The 18997-nt window shown below is 48.0% G+C and overlaps 1 protein-coding gene across 4 annotated transcripts in view; it reads right to left on the minus strand.

The window, feature by feature from the left end:
- pard3ab (par-3 family cell polarity regulator alpha, b) overlaps window positions 1–18997 on the minus strand; it is a 165834-nt gene that overhangs the window by 69136 nt on the left and 77701 nt on the right. For all 4 annotated transcript variants that reach the window (XM_068566323.1, XM_068566315.1, XM_068566306.1 and 1 more), the window contains 4 exons: window positions 15484–15531; window positions 8402–8590; window positions 7250–7420; window positions 3779–3932 (listed from right to left, as the gene is read on the minus strand). In XM_068566323.1, the coding sequence (XP_068422424.1) occupies window positions 3779–3932; window positions 7250–7420; window positions 8402–8590; window positions 15484–15531 (562 nt within the window). The remainder of the gene's footprint in view (window positions 1–3778; window positions 3933–7249; window positions 7421–8401; window positions 8591–15483; window positions 15532–18997) is intronic.

The raw sequence follows: 18997 nt of genomic DNA on the forward strand, positions 1-18997 counted from the left end.
GCGGGACCCTCACACTGTGGCGGGACCCTCACACTGTGGCGGGACCCTCACACTGTGACAGGACCCTCACACTATGGCGGGACCCTCACACTGTGACAGGACCCTCACACTGTGACGGGACCCTCACACTGTGGCGGGACCCTCACACTGTGGCGGGACCCTCACACTGTGACAGGACCCTCACACTGTGACAGGACCCTCACACTGTGACAGGACCCTCACACTGTGGCGTTTGGCAGCGGACACAATGGTGTTCTTGTGTCAAAGCACGACGATTAATTCAAACTGTGAAGCTCACTAATAAAAGGCGGGAGAGAGAAAAAACCCCAAAAGTTTCTTTCTCTGCTTCTGAAAAGACTTCAAAATAAAAGCTCTTGATATTCAGCGCATGACTTTGTCTTTAATCCGTGTTTTGAGGCCGGAGCCGCTTCATAAAGGTTCGTTTGTGTCGAGCTCTGGGAGGAGGGCTTTAAGACAGAGACCCGGTGGTCGGAGCCCGGCCCGCTGCTTGTTTTCTCATGACCCAGGAGAACGAGCTGAATGGAGGGAGGGGGGAGAGTTAGTGTGTGTGTGTGTGAGTGTGTTTGTGTGTGTGTAGTTTAAAAAGTCATCTGTCACGGCTCTTTGTTGGTGGCTCTTTGAACACGTCGGAGTTACAGCCTGAACTCAGTTACTAAACCATCTCAGTTTGTTACTGATGAACCCGGATCTGAGGCAAGAGAAAGAAACGCCACAACAATGTGTCTTGTGCCATGAAGTGTGTGTGTGTGTGTGTGTCTTTTGTCTCTGAAATGGTGACATAATCCCATTCATCCAAACTCCACACGCTATTAAATAAGTTGTATGAATTAAAATTTACCACACACACACACTGAGTGTGCTGAATGCAAGCCTAAAAGTGTGTGAACACAGCACCAACTGAACGGTTACAGCGGTGTGTGTGTGTGAGTCTGTGTGTGTGTGAGAGAAAGAGTGTGCGTGTGTCTTCAGCCCCTCCTGCTACGTTATCGCTGAGAATTTGCGAGTCCAAGTAAGTCCTCTCTCTCTCTTTCTTTCTTTCTTTCACACACACTCTCTCACACACACACACACACACACACACTTAATCCCATCTCCCTAAGCAGTGCACTGCGCGACACTGAGCATCTCGTCAGTGTGAGTCACTGCAGGACGATCAGCTGGCAGAGAGTCTGTCACCTCGCTGCTCTGGAGAGAAGAGAAGCTTTGTGTTACTGCCAGCAGCCAGAGGCAGCGACCAAAGCACTGCCATGTGGACGGAGAGGGCACACACACACACACACACACACACACACACACACACACACACACACCACCACCTGAGAATGAAACGGGAAACATCATCTTTCTTTCAGGTTCTTCTTCTTCTTCTCTTTGCATAATCATCTGCTCGTAGCCGCCGGCCGCCCAAGCTGCCGGCCTGAAGGGATGATTAAGTCTCTTTCTCTCTCGTCCCGGGAATACTGGGAGCCGGACGGAGGCGACCGGGTCGGAGATCCGAGAGCGACGCGGAGGTCGAACACACACACACACACACACTCACACACACACGGCCACACGCTATGATGTCATCTTCTAAGAATAAATGAACCTGATGCATGATTTATGTTTAGTGGCTCCTTCACCACGAGAGAACAGACTCATTCAAGACAACTGTGTGTGTGTGTGAGAGAGAGAGAGAGAGACACACACACAGGGAGAGAGAGAAAGAGAGAGAGAGAGAGAGAGAGAGGGAGAGAGAACTCACACGGACTCAAAAATTATCAGCGAAAAACAAACAAATGTCGCAGGAGGGGCTGAAGACACACACTCACTTTTTCACACACAAACACAAGTAAATGGCTCGGTTGCCCCCAAAACTACACACACACACACACACACACACACACACACACACAGACACACACACACAGACACACACACACAGACACACAAAGAGTCTCTGCTAGTTTGTGTTGTATCTACACATGAAGCGAGTTTTGGGGATTTAAAAAGTCCGTATTCAGAGATTTACGTACAGAATGAAGAGTGTTGAATTAAAAAGATAATAATCAATACATTCCTCATACGTTGCAGCACTTATATAACACATCTTTAATGTATCTCTCCAGTAAATCTATAAGATAAAGATAAAGAAGCACAGCGGCCAGCAGAGGGAAAGTTTGCTTCAGATGATAAATCACCAGACTGCTGTGGAGCGCAGCAACATAATTGGCATTATACATATATAAATATATACATATATATGCTGTATTATACAGAAAGTCACTCTACTGGTCTCGAGGAGAGTTGTGCGACCATGTGTGTGTAGGTAATAACTCACACAGCTGTAAGGCGCGGCCTGCAGGGGAGGCTTAAGGCCTTCATCCTGCTGGTGGCCCACGGTGGCAAATTACACAACGGTTCCAATACAGCTGTTAATCCACACACACACACACACACACACACACACACACACACACACACACACACACACACCTCTCCAATCTCACTTTGACATAACCACGAGGTCTCGAGGTCGAGCGCATTGGAAAGAGAGAACATGGGACAAAGCGTCTCGTGTCAGGTGATGGGTTCGTTGTCACAGAGCGCGCGGCCAATCGGCATCCAGGAGGAGGTCATGTGATGTCATGCCGGGTTCGGGTCAGAAAGCAGCAGGTGATGGTGTCCGACACTCCATTTTTTTTGTTTTATAAATCCTCGGATGACGGCGGTTTGATTTCCCCAAAACGCTGCGACTACACGGAGGTCAGTCAAGGTGAGGACCTCTGTGTTCCCTATAATCTCCTCTTCCTCCTCCTCTTCATCATGGTGACGGCTGACGACCGTATTTAGGAGATTGAGGGCAGAGGGGCGGGCACCAATCACAACTTTTGCACTTAATCCGTCATTTAAATCTGATTTTTCTCTCCTGGTCGCGGTGTCTCTTTACTTTACTGTCTGTGTTATCTGCATGCAGCTGGTGGCACCGTGTGGAGGTACCACTGTGTGTTGGGAGCTATTTTATTTCTATATACATATATAAATATGACTTTTTTCATGACTTTCAAGCAAATTTCTATGACTTTTGACTAAATGTCCATGACCAAACATTGTGAAAATCTGTGTGTGAAAGGTAAAAACTGATAAGATTTAGTATTTAAACTAACAAAGACAATTCCAAAGCTTACAATAAACCTTAAATGAAGAGACCAAACAATGAATCGTCCACTAAATCTTAAAATAAAACAAATAGTAATCGTGACTTCACACATAATAGACGCGCTGGACCTCTGGTCGTCTTAACGACAATCTCCTCCTCCTCCCGTGACCCCGCTTGCTCATTATTATTATTATTATTATTATTATTATTATTATTATCTGTGTTTGTTCAGCGTGGATGATCACAGCCGCCGGGCTGCAGCTTCACCTCTTCACACCATCTGTCAGTCATGACTCACAGCTTCTCTCTTTTCTCCCAGCGCGTGCGTTCAGACAAAACAAAACCGTGTCAGTGTCGACCGATTTGCATGAAAGGGAAACAGAGTTCGTACTTTTCGTTACGTTGCGATGAATAATGAGGCTGGAGGAGTTGCTATAGAAGCTAAAAACAACTTTTAATCTGTTTTTTCTTCTATTTATTAAGGTGTGTAGTGAAGCGTCAAGTCATTCCAGCGCCGGTGTTAGCATGTTGGTGTTAGCATGTTGGACCTGTCATGGCGTGAGACTGAGCTGAACCTCACACCAGCATCAGCAGTGGGGAGTCTGGACTGTGTCTTACCTATCGTGCGCGTCATCATGCTCTGCCGCGGCATCAGGTTGTCGTCGAGGCCCTCCAGGCCACCGTACAGGGAGTGGGAGATGCGGCGCTCGTGTTCGTCCAGTGACGTGTTCATGGTCAGCTGGCTGCCGCCCAGAGGACTCCCCGCTGTCTCCTGAACGAGGGAGGACACATTTTAAAGTAAACTCACGTTTCGTTTCCATCGCTGGTTCGTTTAACCCACAACATTAAATGTTAGCTCCTTCTGTGGCCGTTCATCCCTTCTGATTCTGCTCATTTATTCATGTTTTGTGCATTAGCATAACGTTAACGTTGACCTGCGGTTACAGCGGCAGCAAACAGTCCTCCCCGGTCGCACACGCAGAAACGTTAGCCGTGTGCAGCTTTCCACGCTAGCGCTAGCAGTGTGATAACCATGATGGATGAGCATGGATTTCCAATATAGGCTGTAAAGCCACGAGCTGTTAGCGAACTAGCGTTCCCCCGCGGGGGCCCGGAGGAGGCTGTTAGCGTGCTAGCATCTTGACATTTCCCCCTCCGCGGGGACCCGTGATGACACTCCCTTGTTTGCCGGACAAATAGACCATTTGCTGGCCCCGTCACCCGTAAATGCCCAGCCACTGAGAAGGTGTGTGTGTGTGTGTGTGTGTGTGTGTGTGTGTGTGTCCTCGTTTGTCCATTGGAAAGTTGACCGTATTGATCTGCTGTGGTCCCTCTGCATTTATTACTGAAGGGCGACGACAGCTCTCGACGTGAAGACGCCAACGAGTAACGACAACACAAAGACAACACACAGACTTCACACAAAGACAACACACAGACTTCACACAAAAACACAGACTTCACACAAAGACAACACACAGACTTCACACAAAAACACAGACTTCACACAAAGACTTCCTTCACGTCCTGAACGACCACAAACAGCGTTCCCTCAGTACCTACACGTTGTACCCGTAGCTTTAGTATTGTTTTATTAAAAACGTAAATCAAGTATCAAAATGGCCGCCGCTTTTAAATTTAAACCCGTTTGGTGCATAAATTTAGAAGAAGTCATCATGATTGAGATCATTTAGGTCTTAGCGTTGAGGACACGAAGGTCATGTGCAGCAGCGCTAGCTTGCTACAGCGGGGAGCTAACAGCAGCGCTAGCTCGCTAGTTTCTAGGATGTGACATCACACACAGTGAGGTAACGGATAACTGGAGGATAAAGTACAAGATTACCATCTGAAGTGTGGTGGAATAGGAGTTTAAGTATGCTACAGTGAGGTACAAGTACCTCAAAATTTAAAAAGATTAGATCCAAATGAATGTAGCGTGAGCATTCTTCATATTACTAAATCATCACGGATGCTATGAAACCTTCCACGGAAACAGACTAATTCATAAGGTCTCCATATGGCGCCGTGGATGTGACTTTCAATGAGATAGTTAATGAATCGTCCGGCCGGCCGGCGGGGGGCCGATGAAACGAGATGAAACGGCGGCACCGAGGTCGCCGTCGACAAATCACCGCCCGCGGCTCGATGCATATTCAGGCCGACTTATTGGAAGGTCTGGAAGTCGGCGGCTCCTCATACTCGGTGACGGAGGAAGAGAAAAGGAGGAACGCCAGGGCTCCAGATTAATGCAAATGAAGCAAACATTTGAGATTGATTTGGGGTGTCGAGGGGACGAGGAAGGCAAGGAGGCGAGGAAAGTAAATACAGGATTATTCCATGCCATGCCAGTGGGCATGAACATATGTCAAAACACGCCGCGGCTTTCATCCCATGCTAATTAAGTATTATTTGATTCAAGCAAATATTTGATGGACAGCTGCTTATGAGGAAATTGTCGTAGGAGTCTATACGACTTTGTAAAAAAAAACCCAGCCCTGACTGTGTGTCTTGAAGTGCGGTAACTTGTTGTTTCCCCTCCTCTCTGACCGCCTCGGACACTTTTCTCCTCATAAACAGTCAGACTTCTCGGACGGCCTCGGGCCGCGCCTCGGGCTCGCCATGTGAAGCAGAGATTGACGAGACTCTCCCGGCGCGCACGGGTTTTATTCATCCAGCCGCGTCTCGCCCGGACACGCCGGGTAAGCTGCTTGCAAACCGAACACGCGGAGAGATGCTTGAAAAAAAAACAAAAAAATGCATACATGCATAAGCCAAAGATGTACACACTCGCCAGCAACACACACACACACACACACACACACACGTGCACGCTCCCTGTGCAGAGACACCAAGACAAGTGCACGGAAAACACACCTCCAGGCTTAGCCTCTGCTTTCAATTACCAGACGGGCCGAGGGGAAATCAAAACTTTGACACACCGGGTTGGAAAAAGGAGAGCGGGGGAAGCCAGGCAGCGCCGGAGGCGTATGCACGTAGACGTACACAAACACACACACACACACACACACACACACACACAAACACATACACACGGGTGTGTGCACAGCCTCCGCATTCAGGCAGGCGACAGGCCAAGGTGTACAGAGAATGTAAAAACATGACATTGAAGGAGAGGGAGAACAAAAAGTTGTGTAGCTCAAGTTGGCAGCCATGCTTTTTTTTTGTAGTTTTTCTCTCGTCCTCCTCCGGCTGCCTTGAGGGAGGAGAGCGAGCGTGGGAAGAGGTTTGGTGAACTGCCGTGACCCGACTGCTCACTTTTTATTTCATGAAGCCGGTCCCAGAGGGTCACTTATCACAGAGAGGGGTCTCAGCGAAGCAGCGACTTCTGACTCAGACGTGTCTTTATTGAGGTCAGATGTTTTATTTATTGTTTTATCAAACGGAAACCGCCTTGAACTGAAATACGATCGCATCCCGACAGGTTTGATTAAAAGGTAATGAATCAGACACGTGGCATTGGTTACGACAAAACTAAAAAAAACAGCCTACGCAGAAAAGAACGGCCACGAAATGGATTTTTCGAAATATCCACATAATTCTTTTTAGGCCTTACACGGAAAAACTGACAAATTCTTGACCAAACTGTAACTGATCACTAGCTGTGAATGGAAAGTTCTTCCTGCCTTTTAATCAATAACAAACGTTGCCACGTCCTCCTGCCTCTCCACTTGGACACGCTCCGGGTCGACGGTCCACTGTTCGGCTATTTCGAGCCGATATAAACTCGAAATAGCCGAATCGGGTGAGTAACCTTTGACCAAATTTGTTGTTGCGATGAAAATATTTGCACTTGAATTGTAGTTGTGATCATTTTAAAAGAGTTTTTTACCAAGTATCTGCTGTATTATTTGTTATATTCGTTATTTTATAGGATAAATAACATTCAGTAAATGTATATAATGCAGAACTCTGATATAGGTGATGAGATATCTGTTGAAATGACTGTCTTTTTGTATTAATCTGACATATTTGATTGTAATTAGATATCCACCACCTTCTTTATCCTGGTAGGACATGGATCCACACCCCACGTCTCAATCCGACCCTCCATTGACCTTTGACCCTCACCTCGTTTCTTTTGGACACCCGTCTGGCCACGATGAGCTGGATGGTCCCGCGCTTGTTGCCCTCCGTGGACATGGACTTGCGCAGCGTCTCCATGGCGTCCTGGTTGGTTTTGGCCAACAGCGACTCTCCGTTGACGGCGATCAGCTGGTCGTTCACCCGCAGACGCCCGTCCTGTTGGCGGCCGAGAAAGCACACTTGTTCAAAAAAAAAAAAGGGAGAATCTTTAAAGGTTAAAGCAGATCAGCCGCCTGCGTCACGTAGAGGTGCTGGAAACTGAGGATTTATGATGATGCAGCTTGTGCAGCGAGTCATTCATCTGGAATAAACATCCTGATTCGTCGTGAAACGTGGAAGCACATGAAGTTCACCTTCAACTGTTGCGTCTCATAAATTGTTGCAGCAATTTCTGGGTGGTTGAAACCATTCGTTACAGATTTGGTGCAACATTTTAGCATTTTTGATCACTTGAGAGTTGATAGAAATGATCAAACATCTCTCCAAAATACCAAAAAGAGACCGAGAGGAAATAACATGCTGTGATTTTGGTGTTAAACGCTTTTGACAATTTCTCACAAACCTTTTTGACATGTGGAGATTTGTGAAAGAACGGACGGCGAGCACGCACTTGTGTTCTGAGAAGTGCTCAGAGACCCCTTTATATATTTATTCATGTCCCTATGAGAGCCAAACAGGCTCTGAAAGCTCTCCGTCTCTGGCTTTGTGTCGACATATCAAGAGTCATACTCAATTGATCTCGTTCCAGCTCTGTTTATGGACCCCAGCGTGCAGGAATATCTCAATAAACCAGGCACAAATAGCACGTGTACGCATGTGTTTGGCCCCAAACTGCATGGGATTATCATTAAGGAGCAAAGCGGAGCCTCGTGGCTTTCCAGAGAAGCCATTTTCCTTTACGTCTCTTGAGAGGAGAGGTCAAGGGCCCCCTGTGAATACATGATATGTATATGAATATGCATGTGAATGTCGCCCCGGGTCAAGTTTCCATCTGATCATGTGACGAGACGAGTGCTATCATCTCACCTGCAGCAGCTAGCAAGAAAGGTGTCTTAAAAGAATAGATGCCACACTTTAAACTCCTTCTTTCCACTCCTTTAACAATGTCTCGTAGCGACAGCGGCGGCGTTGTCGTACCTTGCAGGCCGCCCCGCCGTTGATGATGGACTTGACGAAGATGCCCAGGTCGGCGTGGTTCTCCTTGGAGCGGTTGCCTTTGACGCTGACGCCCAGCCCGGCCGAGCCCGAGTCGCTCAGGGGGATCTCGAAGGTCAGGAACTCCCTGGTCCCGTCCGGGGTCAGGACCAACTCGTCCTCCTCCGTCTTCTGCGGGACGAGAAGGGGAGGCAAAGACACAAGAGAAAGAGATTCAGGTTAGCAAAAGCGGCGCAAAAAAGTTGCAACACAGGTCAAGAAAAAGCATTTAATTGAGACTAAAAAGCAATAACTACGCAAGCCCCACCGGCCTCGCCCTGCGGCGGCTCGCCCGGAGAGCAAACACATCCATTTGGCCTCTTCGGGTTAATGAAGAAGCCCTTGCACATATAAACTGCAACGCAGGCGGATAGCAGGGAGGTAAATCAGAGCGCGAGCTCATTAGCTCCATCAGATATATTAGCGCTAAACAGACCGGCGCTCCGAGGTGTTAAATCAGGTACTTAACACCGGCGGGCACGGACTATCTGCTGGAATATCTGATGCCGGCTCAACGCCGCCGTCCGTCCACACGGAAAGCGTTCGACCTTTTGGAGGATCGTATCGGGGAGATGGACACGGGGAACGTAGAGGATCAAGCGGGAAGCTGCCTCGCGTGTACGTATGCAGCAGATGCATTCTGGGTTGTTTGGCCCGAAGCTAGTTTCCATGGAGTTGATGGGAGACGGGCCACAGTCATTACGGCTCTTTCATCCAGAAGCATTTATGCGAGTTGGCCGCCGTGCGAGCTGCTGGAGCAATTTAGTTCTTTTTTTTTTTTCCCCAGAGGAGCCGCCGGGGATCAAACCGCCGAGCGAGCAATCAGCGGGCGACACGCTCACGATCAGCGGGCAACAACGCTGCGTTGGGAAGGTGAGAGCGGCCTGAGGCCGAACTGCCGCAGGTCCAGAGGTTTAACTGTGAAGCAGCTGCAGGAGCACGAAGCCTCACCGAGACTTTCATTTATGAAAATATGCAAAAACCTGTCGCTTCTTTTCACATATAACTCTTTTTCTGGTCATTTTGAGAGTAAAATGAACCCACAAATGTGATGCTCCAGATACTCAACCAGCTCAAAGGAAGACCGGTTGTATAGCTTCTCACACCAGCAGCACTGCTTAAGGGCTTTTAAGGGTTTTTAAGGGTTTTTAGGGGTTTTCAATGTTTTTTTAAAGGGTTTTCTACTCATCCATTAGTCTTCTTAGGCGATTATCAAACACATTGTACCATTATAACACTGGAGTGATAGCTCTATACACATATATTTCATTAAAAACCAGACGCACATCTTTTACCACATCAACAATGGATAGAGTGTATTTCTGATTCATTCAATGTTTGTGTATGTATTCGACGCGGCATAAAAACACATGATATAAAACCGTGTTTTTACGTTGGATTTACTATCGTTTTCATTCTGAATTAAACGTCGTCATAGTTTATGGTCCTACGCTTTAGTTCAGCCCTTTCTGATCTTCATCTTCATGAGATTTGAACACATTTCCCTGCAGAAAGTCAAAAAGGAAAAGAGGGATTCAAACAGAACGAGAGCACCTGGATCCCGACGCCGAGCGCGTCTCACCGCCGGTAAACCTGCAGCAACTCTGCACGAACACAGAAGCCTAATTGACATGCTGAGCGCTCGCTCCCTCCCTCCTTTCCTCGCTCCCTCCCTCCCTTCCCCTCCACAACAGGTGCTTCTCCCTCTCTCTCCATATTCATTTTCCCTCTCTCTTCCAGCTCCAACAATAAAAAGCTATTCTCTCCCGCTTGTTATTTGACAGCTGTCCTCTGAATAGACGGAGAGAGAGAGAGAGAGAGAGAGAGAGAGAGAGAGAGAGAGAGAGAGAGAGAGAGAGAGAGAGAGAGAGAGCGCTCACGCTCGCGCCCGGCAATTATTGTGCACGCCTAATGAATTCAATCATCGGGCTCGGTGTCAGCATGTCATTAGCTCCCTTTGTTTGCCGGGAGAGAGATGGAATTGCTCTGCGTTGAACGGAGGGAGGGAGACAGAAGAGGAAGAGGAGGGCAGGACTGGGATGTGTGGAGTGGGAAGGAAAAGGGAACAGGAGGAAGGAAGGAAGGAGGACGATGAAGGACAAGGAGAGCATGACGAAGGTTTCAGGAGGAGAAGACTCACAAGGAGCGTCGGGCGACGACGGGAATTCGATTATTTTCAGAAAGTCCAATTCGATCGTCCCTCCCTTCCCTCCCCAGGGAAATTGAATTCGAGGCCAATTAAATAAAATAAGACTAACGACGACGTAATCCTCTTTAAACCGGAATGAGAAAACGGAGGAATGAATTAGAACGACTCAAAAAAAAAAGCACAACTGATCGGTGGAGACGATACGCAAAGTTTAAAAATAAGACGTCTATTAACGGAGATGAGGACAACGGAGAGAAGGAATTATCTCCTTTACATCGAGTTCTGGATTGGAAATCAGCGCCTCGTTGTGGGAGTCAACGGACTTTAAAAGAGGTTGAAAGTGTCGAAGCGCAGCTGGAGCTTGTTTATATAAAACTACAAGACTAAACTGCTCACAAGAGACTAAGAGAAAAATAAATATCATCCTGGATCTTTTTCTCCTGTTGACCCACAGAGCAGTAGCCTACTTAGCGGTTAGCTTTATTAGCATTACAAACAGATTTGTCGTTTAGCCCAAATCTTTAATAATAATATAAATAATAACACATTTAATTTAAATAGTGTTTTTCTTGGTACTCAAAGTCACTTTACATAACAGTTCAAATATCCTAAAAGCTAAGCAATGAAACAAATAAAAACAGTAAAGCACAGTCGTACATTAAAAGCAGTTCAAGTAAACTTTCTTCTGGAATATAATTTAGATTTTTATTTTAAAGCTAATAAAAAAGCGGCTAACTACAAAGAGCTGGCAGCTAATCCATTTCATCGTCTTCACCAGGAGATTATGCGTCTCTCTCCGTCCGTCTGTCCGCTGCTAATCTCACATCCTGCTGAACCAATCGGCCCGTTAGCGTTTATTTATGCTCATTCATGACGTAAACTTCACACTTTGACCTCCAGGAGTCAAACTACTGCTTCAGTGCTAAATTTGCATCCAAGTATATATGTATTTATGTTTTTATACGTAGGTTAGCGAGTGAACTGAGCGCTGACTACACGACTGAACACGACGTGTTATGGGTCAAACGGCGGCTTCATCAATAAACAGAACTGATGTCTGACTTTCTTGGTTGTGCTCGATGGAGGAGGAGCTCGTTAAAACACAACGTGGACATTAAAAACACACCTGTGGATTCTGCAAAGAGACAGAAATCCTCCTCGACTCGTCGAGCGCAAATAGTTTCAGGACCCGACGGCGAGGAAGAGAAAAGAGCTCAAGGAGAGAGGAGCTGAAAGGAGGCGAGAGGAGTAATGGGGTTGGAGAGGAAGGCGACGCGATGATGAGGAGAGGGTGAAAAGGCGAAGGGAGCGAGGGAGGAGAGGATGAAGAGAGAGAGAGAGCTTGACAATGACGGAGCGAGCGAGAGTGAATGAAAAGTGAATGAAAGGGACGAATCCATGAGCAACACAAAAGGAGACGGACGCCTCCGCCTCTCTCCCTCTTCCACCTCCTTCACCTCCTCCACCTGTCTCTTTATACGCTGCTAGAATTTATTTCCCTTTTTTATCATCACAACTGCTCCCCTCCCCCTCGCTTCACCTCCTTTTTTTGGCACTAAGCTGGAGGTTTACGCCCTGAAAAAGGATATTAAAAGAAAGGTCTGTGCAACAGGTGGCTCCTCCTCCTCATCTTCCTCCTCACCATGAGACAGGATTCAACGCTAAAACTACACTTGTGTGGACGCACATCGTCTTCTCAGCTACCTGCCACCTCCTCTTTCATTTCCTCTTGTGCTTCCTTTCCTTCTGTCCTTCCTTCCTTCCTTCTGCCAATGAGTTTTACCCCACTTCTCCTGCTCATCTAATATTTGCCTCGCACCCTCAGGAGTCCTCCGCTCGTCTTCTTCTGCATCTCATTTACACTTTCCTCCTCTCCCTCCCTCCCTCCCTCCCTCCCTCCTTTCCTTCCTCCCTTCCCTCCACTGCAGTGCTTGAAGCGATTAGCGAGCTCAACTTTGGCCAAACAAACCTGTCGATTTGACGGCGTCTGAAAGAGCGGCTCCAGGGGAGGAGGGAGGGAGGGAGGGAGGGAGGGAGGAGGGAGGGAGGCAGCGGAGGGTGTAATTGGCCGAGGGGAAGTGAGGCGTGGAGAGCATTGTTGGCTGCCCACTGTAGCAGATCTCTCTCTCTCTATTCAGACTCTCACTCCCTTTTCCTCCCTCACTTCCATCACTACATTAACCACTTCCCCTCCACCGCTCCCCCGCTCGCCATAGACACTAATATAACCAAAATTATGCTCCCTCCCTCCCTCCCTCCATCGTGTCTCTCTGCAGCTCCGTGCTGATAGACCATGAATATCAAATACCTGTGGCACAGCATGAAGGAGGAGAGCAAGGTGTGTGTGTGTGTGTGTGTGTGTGTGTGTGTGTGTGTGTGTGTGTGTGTGTGTGTGTGTGTGTGTGTGTGTGTGTGTGTGTGAGACACAGAACGGCATGTGCACTCACTCAAATGTCATCCTTTCATATTGTGCATGTGCACAGCGTGCACACGTTCCACTGCCCAACACACACACACACACACGGCCGACACATGACGGCTGCAGCGTGAAGGTGGAGAATCGATTCTCTCACACACACACACACACACACACACACACACACACTAGCTGTGCCCCTCTCCACCTTTTGGACAACCTGCACGGTGCTCTCTCTCTTTAGAGCTCCACAACCCTCTAGAAACCATTTATAACCTCATCCAACCCCGAGCAATTACACCAGCAGCTGCTCCGTGTCGCTCTGCGTGTGCGTGTGTGTGTGTGTGTGTGTGTGTGTGAGTATACCTTTGTGTGTAGTCATCTGATCGTGTGTGTGTGTGTGTGTGTGTGAGAAGAGCGCCATATGGCTTGTGAGTTTGCAGTGAGTAAAAAGGCCCTCAGTGTCGTCTCTGTAACTGCATCCTGTGAGTGTGTTTGCTGTATGGGTGGCTGTAGTGCGTGTGTGTGTGTGTGTGTGTGTGTGTGCCAGGTGGCAGCTTGAAACATCACTTTAATTAAGCCGAAGAGCCCGTTCTGCGGTGGAATGGCCCTCTCTGATTGACTTGTCGGTGCCACCAACAGGACGCTTACACAACACACACACACACACACACACACACACACACACACACACACACACACACACACACCGAGCTCGCTGCCACGCGGCCGCAGCCATTAATCACCGCGGCTCTCTTGTTGCGCTAATAACGATAGAAAAAGTTATGGAACTCCTGTAATGAGAGCGCGGCCGCGGCGCTGCGAGGTCTCATCAGCAATATGTTCCTATTACATGTTCCTAACTATCACATCGTTATTCTACTGGCGGATCTGCTGCAGGACATGCAGCTTCTCAGCTGGACCTGATCAATATGCTTTGGATGTAATCATTTTTAAATGTAAATTGCAGTTGATAACTTATGAAAATAACTGTTTTTGCTAAAAAATTGTCAGTTTCCCAACTGTGGTACACGAGACAGATATTCTCGGTAAAAAACACAAGAAATATAAATGTATATATGCTGCATTGACTTATGCGTCTCGTGTGCTTCTGTCAGGATATAGTGACAACAACACGTGAGACATACGACGGAAAAGATGCCAAACGGCAGCTTTGAGGAGGAAAATGTGGAAAAGATGGCCGCCGTTTCGTGACGTGAACTTTTGAATGTCGTTGCCTTCCTGAAAATAATGGCCCTCCTTATTTTTTCAACACAAAACACTTGTAAGAGGGATACACACGCTTCCTCTACACACTGCACAACACTCACACTAACACCGCTCAAACTATGTTAAGACTACTAACATTATGTTTGCTAACTAAACTGCTAGCTTGAATGCTAGCTTCTGAACGCCATCTTGAAAAGCTCCTAAAATTGCGTAAGTGACATTGTTGCTGCCGACTTATGCCAAATAAAATGTCCTAAGTCACACTCCTGACGTTACACTACAGGTAGGATCACATGACCTGAGGATGTAGGAGCTTCGACCAAAAGTTGAGTATCACGAGGTGATTCAGGCGGAAAATAATCATTTGTCCCAAAATGACGTAGGACATTATTTTAGGAAGGTGACGATGTGAGAGTTGGGCTTTTAGCACGTGTTCAAATGAAATGTGGCATGATGATGTATATATAGACATATATCTATATATATATGTTATATATATGCTAACTATGTGAGGTGTCATCGTGCTAATGTTATTGTCCTCTGATGCTTCCGCGCCGATTCATCCGTCAAGGCCTTCGATGTTCCTGCCGACTCACTCGCTCCATCACATCATCAAGGAAACCTCCATCGCCGCAGATCGTCGTTTCAAAACGGCTTTGTGTTTCAGAGAGAGAGAGAGAGAGAAAAAAGAGAGCGAGAGGCAGATAGCATCTTGGCACGTCGCCGCCGCGCAGCATTACCGCCGCACGCTGATGGCTTTTCAATACAGCGTCTCCGTAATTCCCCAACCCCATAAGCCCGCGTGACTAATGGCGTAAACAATGGCGGCGAAATGTTCACGTTATGGGCCCATTATGGGACTATCAGAGAGGGGAGGTGGGGGCGGGGGGGGAAAGACGGATGCCTTTGATCAGCGCTCTGTTGTAAAGCGCCCGGAGCAGAGGGAGAGGATTTGCGTCTTGGAGTGTGTTGAAGTGTGTGTGTGTGGAAAGGAAAGAGGTGGCAGAGACAGGAACAAGAGAGGAGGTGATGGAAGTGAAGAAGAGGAGGGACAGAGGAGAGGAAACCCAACAGAGTGCTTCTGTTCCCCCGTTGGCGGAGCAATGAATTGGTAAAACGACTCCCGGTCCATTTGTGGAGCTCAAAGCGTCCCCCGTTTGACTTTTTTACTTTTTTTTTTATCGCCCCGGTCTCCCGACGCGGCGTAATGACCCCGAGCCGGGAAGTTACCTCGATCAGCCAATGAGGTCTCGCCGCCGTCACGGGCTGCCGGGGATGCTGAGGGAGAGGGAGAGAGAGAGAGAGGGAGAGAGAGAGAGAGAGTCAATGCAGGACATGGACAGAGGGTCACATGGTCATGTGGGACACACACACACATAACCTGGAAGTGTGTGTGCATTGTTTTGAAGCACAATAGTGTCGCAGGAGGAGCGACGGCCTCTGGTGGACTGATGGAAGCAAACATCTTTTTTCTCCACATTTTTTCTCACTCTGTTTCTCCCTCTCCTTTTGTCTCTCTCTCTCTTTGTCTGTCTCCCCCTTTCATTCTCTCTCGGTCTGTCTCTCGTAACACACAGGTGACATGCTGCACGAGCAGCATGGTGAATGCACCGTGTGCGTTCCACACTCTGTGGTATGTTCAGCTCTTTGCAGGCTGTTGCTGTGCAAGTTGCTGTATCACTTTAAAGGCTCCAACTCTTTTTACTGCTGTTATTTGCATTTTTCTCAAATTAAATTATCTCGTTTTCATGATGAAGTTCATCCTCAGCTGCCGCCCTCTTCCTCTCAACATCCTCTTCATCGACTGGAAATCTATAGCTCACTTTAAAAAGCGGATGCTTATCCATTAAAAGCTGCCCTGTGTGTCAGATGCACACCGAGATCCACCGCAGCTTCTTGTGCTGCTGCTGCTGCTGCTGCTGCTGCTGTTGTTGTTGTTGTTGTTGTTGTTGGCTGCGAGATGTTTAAACTGAAGCGCCGGACAACAGATAACATCTGAAAGGCGCTGAATCCATTATGGAGGTTGATGTTCCAGGAAAGAGAGAAGAGGAGGCTCATCTAGAGCTTTGCAGATGGAGGGGTGAGGAGAGAAAGTTGGGTCGATGGCGTGTTTTCTTCAGTCGAACTGTCTCATGGCGCTGGTGTTGATGTTTATTTTGAGGAAGGTAAACACTCAAAACAATGGAATATGGGAAAATGTATTTCATTTGGTGGATTTGCCTTCATTGTCAGTACGAGAGAGCACTAAACCCTCTGGAGTCAAAGGTCATTTCCTTAATTTACACTTGAGTTAAAGCTGCATTCTCTCTCCTGACCACCAGGGGGCGACTCCTCTGGTTGTATAGAAGTCTACGCTTCATGTGTTAAAGCTGCATTCTCTCTCCTGACCACCAGGGGGCGACTCCTCTGGTTGTATAGAAGTCTACGCTTCATGTGTTAAAGCTGCATTCTCTCTCCTGACCACCAGTGGGCGACTCCTCTGGTTGTATAGAAGTCTATGCTTCATGTGTTAAAGCTGCATTCTCTCTCCTGACCACCAGGGGGCGACTCCTCTGGTTGTATAGAAGTCTATGCTTCATGTGTTAAAGCTGCATTCTCTCTCCTGACCACCAGGGGGCGACTCCTCTGGTTGTATAGAAGTCTATGCTCCATGTGTTAAAGCTGCATTCTCTCTCCTGACCACCAGAGGGCGACTCCTCTGGTTGTATAGAAGTCTACGCTTCATGTGTTAAAGCTGCATTCTCTCTCCTGACCACCAGGGGGCGACTCCTCTGGTTGTATAGAAGTCTATGCTTCATGTGTTAAAGCTGCATTCTCTCTCTTGACCACCAGGGGGCGACTCTTCTGGTTGTATAGAAGTCTATGCTTCATGTGTTAAAGCTGCATTCTCTCTCCTGACCACCAGGGGGCGACTCCTCTGGTTGTATAGAAGTCTATATAAATGACTCTACTTCTCTCTTGATGTATTCCCTCAGTAAACATTGTAAACATGAGTTTATGTTGCTGAGAAGACTAAACAAAGACAAAAACTGTGATTTCTGTGCGAGACCTTTTAAAGGTTGAACCCCTCGGTGTTAGCTTGGGACGCCCGCTAAAGAAGTGACATTTCCCCACCGGGTTGCCAACCCTCCCCTCCTCTCTTTCCAGACCCGGCGGGACGATCCCCGTCTCCGTGAGCCAGCTGCCCGTCGCGATAATCGACGGTCGCGCCCGAGCGCTCGGTCCCACGGGCGGCGAGGATCACTCAACACAGCTGGCAGCTACGACCGGCCAATCAAATTAACCGGCCGATTACGCTCCTGGAACGCTAACCAATTACCTGCAACTTGTGCCAGATGTGAAGACACCGGTGAATTACAACCCAAGTTCCCGCGTGCAAACGGAGAGTTATGGAAATGCGAAAGGCCTTCTTAACGTCGGCGGTGAAGACGGATGAGCTTTTAATGGCCGCTGTGGTGGAGGCGGCTGGAGACGCCGTGCGTACTTCTGCTTCCTCACTGAAGGTAGATTTCACCATCAAACGGCGTCTGCCGTCGCCTCGGGGTGCAACCCAGAGATCGGGGACGCTTCTTTGTGTTCACGGATGTGATGCATGAGGCCGTGTGTCGGCGGGAGACCTCGCGTCCACACAGTTCGTCACTTTTATTTCTTCATAAATCAGTGCTACTTGTCGCCGCTTTTTAACAGAGGAACGGTGTTTAGAAAACAGCTCGCGACCGAATCCCCCGATGGAGCCTCAAACTCTCGTTGATGAAGTGGATGAAGGTAAACTCTGACGGGACGACGAGCACATGTTTAATTACGCTGCAAACTATACGGCAAACTCCTGCTCTTAAAGCTGCATTCTCTCTCCTGACCACCAGGGGGCGACTCCTCCGGTTGTATAGAAGTCTGTGCTTCATGTGTTAAAGCTGCATTCGAGTCAAACAGACCAAAAAAAAATCAAGGGACGCTTTAGGGGGCGGGGCTACACAATGATTGACAGGTCGCTGCCGCTAGCAGAGACGTCCGTCACTCCTCCGCTCTCCAAATATGAGCAACCGATGTTCATCGGATGCAAAAAAAAGGTGGCGACGGCCAATCAGACTTCTTTTCCGCAGCCAGAGGAGTCGCCCCCTGCTGGTGAGAGGAGAGAATGCAAGTTTTCTCTCAATCGCGCTGCTCTCTCTTCCATTTTTCCCACGCATTGCATGATGGTAGATCGTGTCCACACTACTTTACGATGCTTTCCTGTGGTACTTTTGAGTCCACCGTATTATTATAGAGCATAATAATTCTCACGGCACATCCAGACTGCACTTCATTTCCTGAAAAAAGTCGGCGGTTTACGTCCAACAACGACTGTCAGTCACGTCAAAGTTTATGTGCACCGAGAGAGCCACAGACTGACACCCCCCCTCAATAAAGCAGAACACAAACTAAACCGACCGTTTGCTAGTCGCCTCACATCTCCGAGTGAGTCTGCCGACACTGACAACCTCATCCACACAGGCCGACGGGGTGAAAGCCCCGAATACCGCTCTGAGGGGAGTGATGGAGCGCATTATTCTGCAAACAGTCCACACTGATGAACCATGAAATTGTGATTTGTCGCAGCGACTCCGGGTTGGAGATTAAAATTTGTGTTAAGGACTTAACATTTATCCGCACGGCTGGTGACTCGCACTTTGATTAACCAGCCGGTTTACTAGCGGACCTTGAACGCACCACGGGCTGCTGTTTGTTTCATCCCAACTGGGTGATA

This window comes from Clinocottus analis, unplaced genomic scaffold (assembly GCF_023055335.1).
Source record: "Clinocottus analis isolate CAN_PGR_092001 unplaced genomic scaffold, fCliAna1.0.p SCAF_11, whole genome shotgun sequence".
Lineage (NCBI taxonomy): Eukaryota > Metazoa > Chordata > Actinopteri > Perciformes > Cottidae > Clinocottus > Clinocottus analis.